Raw genomic sequence first — 10,903 nt, 5'->3', positions numbered from 1 at the left:
CTCGGTGTCTGCACTACAACTGCTTCATTCTCTGCTGAGGGCAGAGCTGGAATCAGCAAACCCCTCCCAGTGTGCTGCTGGAGAGCCCAAACAAGGCAGAGCCAGCCTGGCCTGTGGCCTGAATCCCACCCTCACCCCGGATCCATCCCCACACAGCGCCTGCAGAATGTCCCTGCCCTCTGCCCCACAGGAAAGCCCTGTCCATGAGGATGTGCTGCTGCTCAGATAAAAACCCCACAGTTTTATCCGCCTGCAGCAGCTGGAGGGGCAGAGAGGAGGCTGCCCGTGCCCTGCTCCCACAGAGCTGCATGTCCCGGAGTGCCTGGAGCACCAGCAGTGTGAAAAGTGCATATTATATGGCTCTATGCAGATATTTACTGTATGTATTTTGTTGTATTGATTAGTAGTGCTGTATTAACATTTTAATAGTATGATAAATGTAGTTTTCTAGTTAAAAGGTAACTTTTGTAGTTAAAATAGGAACTGTGTAAGTGGGATATTTTTTTTTTAAGAAAGGAATGAGGTACTCGCACCAGATAGCAGCCACAGGACTGCTAAATCTTTCAGAGAAAAAGAATTTATTGTTCTCTTATCAGAAGAAACTGACTTCTTCCTGCCTCACTCAGGATCGAAGATGCCATTAGGATTAGGAGGAAGAAGATGACAATGACCAGACCGAATCCTTTGTTGGAATGGAATTTATGCATCATGTATGGGATATATGAATATTCAACGGACTGTTGCTTTTAAGGGTTAATCCTTGGTTAACAGGTGTCCTTTTTTGGGCTCGTGCTGCCCAGAAAAAGGTACCTGGACGTCTTTAACTCTTTGTTTCTGTTGTCTCATATTGTCCTAATTCAAATTGTCCAAATTATTATTACTCTAATTGTATTACTATTTTTATAGCCATTTTATTACTATTAAACTTTTAAAATTTTAAAAACAAGTGATTAGTGTTTTTCATAGGAGCATGTGGTAGGGCTTTCCACCACCAGGAACCCAAGAGGTTTCCCTGGGAAAAGGCAGGAGTGAAAGGTGCAGTGTGTGGCTCCCACCATGACTGACACTGAGCTTGTGTCCCAGAAGGAAAGTCAGAGCATCCCATCTTGCTTTTGCCATTCAGCATCACCAGTGGAGTGGAATATTCCGCTGGACAGCAGAAACAGCTTTCCCAGCCGGCGGCTGAGCTCTGTCCCCCCTCTCTCTGGCCGTGTGTCTGTAAATCACCGTGCCTGAGCCCCTGCGGACTGCGGGCACGGCGCTGTGGCTATGGAGGCTCTGGGTGCTCCTGCCCTGGGTCTCGGGGACAAGCGGGTGCCGGTGAGCCCTGCTGAGGCAGGAGGGGACAGGGCAGGGAGGACCCTTTGTTACGGACTATGAAGTGAAATGTCCCCACAGTCCCTCCCTGAGACCTTCGTGTCCAGCTCCAGAGGCACTCCCCCAGTGGAACCCCATTGTGGGAGGGATGAGGTGGAGTGTGTTATTTATCCTGGTGTAGAAAAAACCTCCTGCTTTGCTTTGCCTTTCCTTCCTTCCCTCCCCTTCCTCCTATCCCCTTCCCCTTCTCCCCCCGCGCTGTGCCCCGCGGGCCGGGCCGGGCCGGGCCGGGCCGGGCGGGGCCGGGCGGAGTCTCTCTCTCCCCGGCGGGAGCGTTTCTCTCCCGGCAGGATCCGCCGCTGCCACCGCTGCTCGCCGGAGCTGCAGCAGGAGCCGCCTTCGGAGCGGGAGCCGGAGCCTGGCAGCGCCGCAGGTACGGGGATGCGGGCAGGTGGGACTGGCACGGCACGGGCAGGGCACGCAGGGCACAGAAGGGCACGGACAGGGCACAGGCAGGGCGGGCAGAGCGGGCAGGGCATGCAGGGCACAGAAGGGCACAGCAGGACACAGCAGGGCACAGGGAGAGCACAGACAGAGCACAGACAGGGCACGGCAGCTGCCGCCTCTCCCCCGCGGCATCGTGTCCCCCAGCCCCGAGGAGCCGGGGCAGGACGGCGGCACAGCCGCGGTCCCCGGGCAGGGGGTCCCCGCTCCCCGGCCCCTCCGTCCCCTTGAGCTGATGGATAATCCGTGACTCAGCACGAGGTGTGGATGGGGGGAACACACACGAGGGGTCTTCTGGCTGACTCGACCCCGCCGTGTCCCCGTGACCGGCGGGACACCCGGTTGTGGCTTCCCTTTATCAGTTCCTGTAACAAACAGTAGCAACTAATAGGGAAGTTTTTCCCTAGGCTTTTATCCAGTGCCTTTTAAAGCATGCTGTAAATCCTGCGGGTAATTGAAGGAGCCTTTAGCAAAGGCTCTGGAAGGAGCCCAAGGTGAAAGCTGGACCCGGCCACAGGAGTATCCCTGGAGAGAGCAGCAGGGGACTGGGGGGACTCTGGCTAGGGGAGGGATGGAGGGGGCTGCCCCACCTCCCCTCTGCCTTTTCCCTGCAGGATGGACCTTCCTCACCTCACAAGTCCCACCGACCTCCCCAAGCACATTCTGGATATCTGGGTCATCGTGTTGATCATCCTGGCCACCATCCTCATCATGACAGCGCTGCTGCTGTGCCCGGCCACGGCCGTCATCATCTACCGAGTGTGGACACACCCCACGCGCAACGGCATCGTGTGAGCCACGGGCACGGGGGCACGGCCAGCTCGCTGGGCTGGGGGCCACAGCCATGGCACCCTGTGCCAGGCACCTTCACAGGGCACCCTGAGAGCTGCAGCCTGGCCAGGAGCTGGGGTGAGCCAGCCCAGACCTGCTCCTGCAGCTGGCTCTCGCTGGGTACCCACTCCTCATCTTCCCGCTGAGCTCACGGGGACTGTGGGGGAAATGCCAGCGTGGGCAGCAGTGGGGAGAGGTGTGACTTGGAGGACACATCCAGCTGGGAATATCTCACTCCATGAGAGAGGCAGACTGGTCTCACCTTCACTGGTGACACTGTCTCCTCCCAGGCAAGCAGCAAGGAGTGGAAATGCCTAACAAAGTTATTTCTTCTTTGGAGTCCCAGCTGTCAAGGTGGCTGGGGAAAAAAGAGTCAAAGCAAGATGGATGTGGCTTCTGGTTGTGCATTTAGTGCTTGGCTAAAAGCATCGGTGACAGAGCTTGTGCCGGCTGCACAGCAGATGTGCAGCTGGCACCATCTTCTCCTCTACCCATTATCTGCAGAAATGGTAGGAAAATCCTGCAGGACCCTTGGTTCCTCTGGATCTTGTGGGGCAGACGACTGTGTGCAGTTCCTGCCAGCCCTCCTGTCTACATGCTGGCTGCACTCCCCACTCCTGAGAGTGAGAGCTCCCACTGTTTGCCCAGCACACCAGCCCTGCTGGGGAGTCTGTGTGTGCCTCACCTGGGCAGGCAAAGCAGGAGGAGCAGGTTTGTGCCCAGCCAGTGGCAAGGGATCATGTAAGCTCTTGTACTGCCCTTTGTTATGAAATAAATGGACTTTATCCTTCATGTGAGTGTGTCATGCAGCTCTGTCCACACTGCAGGTGCTGTCTGGCTCTGCAGGATCTGGGATGCATTGCAGCCTCTCCAGAAACCCTCCCTGCTCTGACCTCGTGCCTTGCCTTGCCTCAAGGTCCCTGGAGCCCATCAGGAAGCTCACTGCCAGCCCAGCCCCACGCTCCACACGGGCAAACCTCAGTCTGGAGCCCGTGGGTGGGAAGGATCCCTCAGGACTTTCTGACAGTGGTTGTGGCTGTTTTTATCCCACTCGGGTGACCGGCGCCACTTCCCTCACCCCAGCCTCGTGCCGAGTCAGTGTGGCAGGAGCCCTGGGGCTGAAACGGCGTCGTGGTGACTCACTGCAAGGAAGGTCACAAAATGAGCAGCATGAGTCAGGAAGGATGTGGGGAAACACTACGGTGATGCTGGTGGGAATTGTTTAAATCCAATTTTCTGTGCTGAAAAGAGCAACCAGCCCTGCAGTGTTGGAAACCCTGTGTGGCTTGATCCACAGCATCCAGATTTGGGGTTGCATTGGGTGGTGGGGCCAGAGGGGCAGGAGGTTCCCAGGGAAGCAGGACCTTGGGCAAACACCTCCCACCTTGAGGAGGGAGCCAAGCACAGGGATACAGACCCTGGGAGCAGAAGTGCCTGCACTGGAGCCACTGGCTGTGGTTGTGCTGGGAGGGAGCAGACACTTATTCTTTGGCCAGCCAAACAAAACATATTTCTGTTTTGAGCTGTCAACTCTCTCTTCCCCTCTCGAGTTCCAGAGTTTGAGACAAATAACCAGAGTTATTTTCCTGTTTTTCTTCCTCTCTCCCTCCCTTGCTGGCACAGTGCAGCAGCAGCTGGAGGACATTACAGATGTGCAGGGTGGGAGCAGCCCTGGCTCTGCTCTCCTCCATGCTCCACCCCAGCATTGCTTCCCTGGGGACAATGTGGGGACAGCCAGCAGCACCAGGAATTAGAGCTGAGCAGCTTTGCTATGAGAGGAATAGGGGAGAAGTCACAAACACTGGAGTGGTTTGGAAAGGAAGCCTGGTTTGGAGCAAAACACGAGGAAAAGCATGGAACACCTCCTCCCCCCATCCATGCAACCATCCATGATTGCTGTTCCCACCTCTGCCTTCCCCTTGTCAAGAGCAGCAGAGGGAATTGAGAGATTTCCTTTATTGGTATGAATTTTCTGGGAAGTTTCAAACCCGTGGCAAACATTTCCAGGAAAGGCCTTGGAAAGATGGGTTTGCTCATAACAACAACAAACATGGAGCTAAATGGCAGCAGAGGTAAAGCAGGGAAAAGTCACAACATTTTTTAAAGCATTAAGATGGCGGAAAATGAATTTAAACTGGATTTCCAACACTGTCAAGTTAGAAATTCCTCCTCCAGGATGGAGCAAGATAACAAAATCCCCCTGTGGCCATGGGTTCAGTGCCTGGACAGTGCTGGAGCTTGTGTTTGCATGGAGTTTTGCCAAGGAAAAATGCCTTTCTGCTGAGCAGCGGGTCCTGCTCGGTGATGCTGCAGCAGGCAGGGTGATGTGGGCACTGAGGTGATTCAGCATCCACTGGGATGCTTCTCTGGAGGTGCTGGCATGTGCCTGGAGCTGGCTGCTGGCCCCTGGGGGCTGCTGCTGGGGGAGTCCCAGGTGGGGCACTCCCAGAAGGGAGAAGGGGACACAGCATGCTGGCTCTCATCTTGCCTCCCTTTGCAGGGGGAAGGGGGGCAATGGGCCAGGGGCATTTCCATAGGGAGCAATTCTCCTGGAAAAGGAGGGGATGGCAATGCTGGAGGGGGCAGAGCACAGAGCCTGGGGGCTGTGGGGGCACTCGGGAAGGGGATCCCCTCTCCAAAGGGTGCTGGCACCATGGCCAGCAGAGAGGCTGCTGCTGAGCCAGGGCAGTGTGTGGGAGCACACGGGCTGGGGCAGAGCAGCGAGGGCTGGCTGAGCTGCGGGCTGGCAGCCTGGGGAAGCCTGGTGCTCAAAGAGCTGGGGCCTCTCTCCTGGCAGAACTTGCTTTGCTTTTGCTTCTCGTCACACACTTAGAACAAAGGTTCAGAGGTTGCCCTGGGATTGATGCCAAGCCAGGCTGCCAGAGGGAAGCTGCACTGCTGCTAGCCAGAGCAATGCTGCCTGCTGCTGTCCTGCCACGCTGCTGGCACCATCCCTGTCCCTCTGCATGAAAACACCTCTGGGTCAGCTCTGGGATAACCCCAGCAGGCAGCACTGGATGGTCCCCACCGCTGTTTTCACATTCCTCGTGCTTAGCTGGGGCCCTGCAGCCTGGCACAAGTTCCCTGCAGCCCTGGCACGTGGCTCAGGGGACACCAGGGAGGCTGGTGGCAGTGGCAGTGGCAGCACGGGGGACAGGGAGCTGGAAGTGCCTGGCCTCCCATCCCAGACTGCTGCCAAACATCTGCAGCAGGCGGGGGCTGGCTCCAGATCAGCTCTGGTGGAAAAACAACCGAGCAGGACGGTTCGTGTGAGGGTCAGCCCGCCCTGCACGGCTGCTTTTTGGGGTGGGGGACCCCAATCCTGCAGCATACAGCCTCCAGCATGACGTGGCACAGTGTGTTGGGAACACTGGGTGACATGCCAGGGAAGATCAGTGGCAGACAGGGGGTCCATCACGCTGGGGACACCGAGTGACATGCCCAGGGTGCCAGGGAAGCACAGTGGCAGTGAGAGAGTCCATTGGCTCTGCCTCATTAACTCCTTCCCCATTCCCAGCCTCCACCAAGGCTGATTTGGCACTGGGACCCAAGGAGGAGGGACTTGGATGAACAGGTCCCTTATTTTTATTTTGGTTTTAGGAAAACCGAGTCCAGGAGTGACTCAGACTTTCACTGCTCGTGGCGGGGATCAGGGACACGTGGAAGGGACACAACCACACTGTGCCACACACCACTCTAACTAGATGTGGCTGTTCCTGTGGTGGGAAATGTGGGGCAGGGAGCTCAGTCCTGAGCAGCTCCCCAGACCTGTCCCAGCCCTGTTGCAGGAGGTGGCTCAAGCCCTGGGCAGGCTCAGAAGTGTGAGCTGTGTTGGGAGCACAGCACTGGCACATACTGGTCCTTGTTGGCTGCAGGATGCAGAATGTGCCAGGAGCTGCAGCCCCATGGCCTCAAACCTCCCTAGAGCCTGGGAAGTAGGTGGGGAGGATCAAATGCTGGTTTTGGCAAGGAGCCACCTTGCTCCACTCACAGCCATGTCTGTGAGAGTCACCTGGAGCACCCCTGTGGCTGGCCTGGCTCTTGGCCTGTTGTGATGGGCTCTGTGCAGTGCCCAGGCAGTGGCTGAGCACCCTGAGGGTTTGCCTGGACCTGAGGGACACCCCACACTGCTTGGGCTCCAGGCGGGGCAGAGCTAAGCCATTCCCCCAGCAGCAGTGCAGGTTTAAAGCTTTGGGAAATGCTGCCAGTGACTGAGAAACCCCACAGCTCCCCTGCTCCGTGGCTTTTCTGTGCCTGGGAGATGGACCCCACCCCCAGCCCTCCCACGCCAGCTGAGGCTGCAGTTGGAGCCTCACACCACCAGCATTTCCCAGGACATGATGTTCCTTCTGGTGAGGAACACAGATTGGGAGATTGCTCCCAGCTTCCTCTTAACCCATGGCCTCACTCCCCTTCCTTGGTGGCATCTCCAGCAGCTGGCTCAGTGACAGCATGGAGGCAGGGCTGACCCTGCTTTCTAGCAAAGCCAAAGCTCCTGCTGGCACTCATGGTCCTCCCAGGGCTCACCCCCTGCCACCCCACACTGTCCTCCACCCCAAAACCACAGCTAGCCAGCCTCACTCCAAAACCACAACTCCCCCTGCTCCCCTCCAGCCAGTTAATTCTCCCACTGAATAAATTTTGGGGGGGGATTTCAGGGAATTTACACCTCACCACGGATATTTTCCTTGGAGACAGCCCAGAATAAATGTTCACATTCCTTGGCTAAGCAAGGACCCTGGAAGCTCCTGTCCCTGGGGACACCCAGCAGTGCCCTGCCCTTGGCCCCAGCAGGGTCACCGAGCAGCCACAGCCCCTGGCAGGGGGGATCCTCCTCCGGAGCAGCCTCTGGCAGCGCCTTCCTTCACCGGGCACACAGGAGAGGAGCGGGACCAGCCTTCCCCAGCCTTCCCCAGCCAGCCCAGCCCGAGCAGACATTGGGGGCACCCAGCGAACCCCGATGCTGCTGCTGGGGGGTTTGGTCCCTGCTCCTCGGGTGCCAGCACCCCACTTGGGGGGGAAATGTCACCTGGCTGGGTGGCCTGGGCAGGATGGGGCACCTCTCCCCTCTCCCCCCGTTCCCCCTTCCCCGATATCTCTCCCCCACCGCGCGGGTTTAATCCCGGCTCGGGTGACACATTGCATAAACCCTGGGCACATGCCGCTGCCCCGTGTCCCCCTGGATGCCAGCCCCGGGCGGTGTCTGTCCATGTGTCCGTGTGTCCGTGTGTCCGTCCCAGAGCCCACACGGTTAACGCGGGCCCGGCCCGGCCCCCCCCCGGCCATTGGCTCCCCCCTCGCAGCCCGCAGCTATTTCTCGGCCGCCGCCGGGCTCCGAGGTGACAGCAGGCGACAGCGGCGCTTGTCGCTTGTCCCGGCCGCTGGCCCCGGGCTGTCGGGGGGTGCTGGCACCCCGCACCCCGCACGCAGCCATGGGGCGCTGCTCCCGCAGCAGCAGCTGGATTGTGCCCCTTTTCTTGGCTGGGCTCGTCCAGCTGGGGCGAAGTGAGGAGAGGGAGAAGGTAAGAGCAGGGGGACACGGGGCGGCCCGGGGGGTTTAGGGGCTGTGTGACACCCTGGGGACGCGCCTGCTCCCCGGGCTCTCTGCAGGACTCCCCGGGGCACGGGAGGGACACGGCGGCCCCCTGAGCCCCCCTCCTTCCCCCTGCAATCCCGGTGCCTGGATCACGGGGAGACTTTTTGAGCTGGTTCCTGCCAAGGGCCAAGAATCGCTGCCCTGGAGTTGGGGACAAAGGGGGACAGAGCCTTGTGTCCCCCAAGTGACCTCCCCGGGGCAGAGCACGGGGGCTTTTCCCCCTGCAATGTCCGGGTGGATTCCCCCATGTCGGGAAGGTGTGGGACCCACGGTGTCCCCGCAGCCCAGCGGGCAGGGGCACTGTCACCCCCCAGCCAGGCTCCCCACCCTGCCACAGGGACCCCACAGTCCCACGGAGCCTTCATTCCTCGAGTGCAACCCCTGTGATTTCACCCTTTGCCAGCTCCCAAAATAGCCCCTCGGTGGCACTGGGCTGAGCCTGGGTACCCTGGCGGGGACAGGAGGGGGCTCCTCTGGGTTAACCCCTGTGGGCCCGGATGCAGGGGCTGCTCCAGCCCGACCCTTCCCAGCCCATTCCCCATCCCACCGGCACCCCCTGCCCTGCCCCTGTCCCCCAGGGCTGGTGGGTCCTGTTCCCTTGCCCACAGCCTCGGCATTCTCCCGTGTCCCAGCTGTTTTGCAGCCACTCGCTTTCCTGCTGCTCCCTGCTCGGTAAACATCCCCCAGCTGCAGCCAGACCCCCGCCCCAGCCAGCCCGTTCCGGCAGCGCGACCTTGGCACGCCGCAGCGCGGCTGCTGCCAGCGGCACTCCGGGCAGGGGACACAACGCTGGCAGCTGTCCCGCAGCAGGGCTGGCCCCATTGCCCTGCAGCAGCGCTGGTCCCATTGCCCTGCTGGCCGTGGGGATGGGGAGGGGGTGGCTGGCAGCCCCCAGCCCGCTGCCACAGGATGCTCCTCGCCCCACAGGTGGACTGCTACCCATCGGTGAACGACACCATCTACAGCTACGGGGCCCTGACCATCGATGGGGATGAGTACATCCCCTTCGAGAGGTACAAGGGGAAGACTGTGCTCTTTGTCAACGTAGCCACATACTGAGGCCTGACACTGCAGTATGTTGGTAAGGGTCCTGCAGGGCCCCATGGTCCATTGTGCTTTGGGGAGCTGGGGAAAGGGTTAAGGCCTGGCCTGGCTGGAATGGTCCCAGATGGTAACTGCAGGTGTGGAGGTGTGCCCAGCCCTCTGTTAACCCACTTCTGGCTCTCCTTGCATGCAGAACTGAATGCACTACAAGATGAGCTGAGAAACGAGGGGCTCGTGGTCCTTGGTTTCCCCTCCAACCAATTTGGGAAGCAGGAACCTGGCCAGAACTCAGAGATCCTCCCTGCGCTTAAGTGAGTGCTGTGGTGGGGGCTGTGGGACACCTCTCCCCCAGCAGTGGGAGCCCAGGCTGCAACTGCTGCTGGCTCAGGACCCAAACAAGGGGTTTGGGGACCTGTCACCACCCCTGTGCGAGCACCCAGAGCTGTCCATTGCACAACATCCTGTTCCCTGCTTGTAGGTATGTCCGGCCAGGAGGTGGCTTTGTTCCCAACTTCCAGCTGTTCCAGAAAGGGGATGTGAACGGGGCCAAGGAGCAGAAGATCTTCACCTTCCTGAAGGTGGGTGCTGTGGCAAGGGGAGATGAGGGGGACAGACCCAGTTTGCTTTTCGGAGGGGCAAGGCAGTGATCCATTGGCTCCCTGTTGCAGAACGCCTGTCCCCCGGTGGTGGAGGACTTTGGGAACCCCAACAGGCTCTTCTGGGAGCCTCTGCGGATCCATGACATCAAGTGGAACTTCGAGAAGTTCCTGGTGAGCCCCGAGGGTGTGCCTGTCATGCGCTGGTACCATCGCACCAACATCGCCGTCGTGAAGAAGAACATCATGAGCTACCTGAGGCGGCGGCAGCAGGAGAACCACGACGACCAGTAGAGCCTCGGGCTGCTGGCACGAGGGCCAGCATCCCCCCGGCTGCTTCCCATTCCCTCCCCAGATGTTCCCCAGCAGCAGGAATCACGCCCTGTTCCCTCCATTGCTCCTTTGGCACCCCCCAGTCAGGACGCTGGGCTGAGGATCTCATGGCAGAGACCTCAGTAAATACTTCCAACATCCCTGTGTCCCACCTCCACCCCTGGTGGTGACATCTCCAGCCTGCCCCCCTCCTCTCCACCATCCCGGGCAGTGGGAGGATGCAGGGGGTGGCTGTCCCTGGAGGAGACCACATCTCCATGAAGGCTTGGCCCGAAAGCCCCGGGCTGGGGCGGGCCCGGCCTGAGCGTGCCGAGCACGGAGCAGCTCTTCAGTGCATTCAGGCTGCCCGTGCTCCTGGCACACAGACGTGCTGCTCTCCTGGGCAGGGGTGGCCAGCCCCTCACCAACCCACCAGAGAAACACCAAATAAAGGCTCTGCAAATGTGCAGCCCCACGTGTTGGCCAGGGGTAGGGGAGGCAGAGCGGGGGGAACAGTGGCCAGCCTGGGGGTAGCAGTGTCTGACTGTGGAAACTCAATTTTTTCCACAGAATTATCATCACAGCCCAGCATTTGGGGAGAGGATGAGGAGGGAGTGCAGAGCACAGGTGGGCAAAAAGGGCTGGAAGCAGGACCAAAGACAACCCCCAGTGAGGAGCATACTGGAATCCTGTGCCTCCTGTT

General features: G+C 59.5%; 2 protein-coding genes across 2 annotated transcripts; both read left to right on the top strand.

Moving 5' to 3' along the window:
• Positions 1-1,718: 1,718 nt before the first annotated feature.
• SMIM3 (small integral membrane protein 3) lies at positions 1,719-3,341 on the top strand. Its single transcript, XM_054288173.1, has 2 exons — positions 1,719-1,750; positions 2,436-3,341. The coding sequence occupies exon 2, from the start codon at positions 2,437-2,439 to the stop codon at positions 2,614-2,616; it is 180 nt and encodes a 59-aa protein (XP_054144148.1). The 5' UTR covers positions 1,719-1,750; position 2,436; the 3' UTR covers positions 2,617-3,341.
• A 4,628-nt stretch (positions 3,342-7,969) lies between these two features.
• Positions 7,970-10,662, top strand: GPX3 (glutathione peroxidase 3). The gene is made up of 5 exons (XM_054288006.1): positions 7,970-8,174; positions 9,176-9,329; positions 9,486-9,603; positions 9,771-9,870; positions 9,961-10,662. Exons 1-5 carry the CDS (start codon positions 8,085-8,087, stop codon positions 10,180-10,182), a joined length of 684 nt encoding a protein of 227 aa, XP_054143981.1. The 5' UTR covers positions 7,970-8,084; the 3' UTR covers positions 10,183-10,662.
• The last annotated feature ends 241 nt before the right edge of the window (positions 10,663-10,903 follow it).

The sequence above is a fragment of the Melozone crissalis genome, unplaced genomic scaffold (assembly GCF_028551555.1).
Source record: "Melozone crissalis strain CALT ecotype California unplaced genomic scaffold, PUWL_Pcris_2 ptg000061l_1, whole genome shotgun sequence".
NCBI classification, from domain to species: domain Eukaryota; kingdom Metazoa; phylum Chordata; class Aves; order Passeriformes; family Passerellidae; genus Melozone; species Melozone crissalis.
The sequence above is the reverse complement of the archived record's forward strand: the minus strand, read 5'-3'. Positions and strand labels throughout refer to the sequence as shown.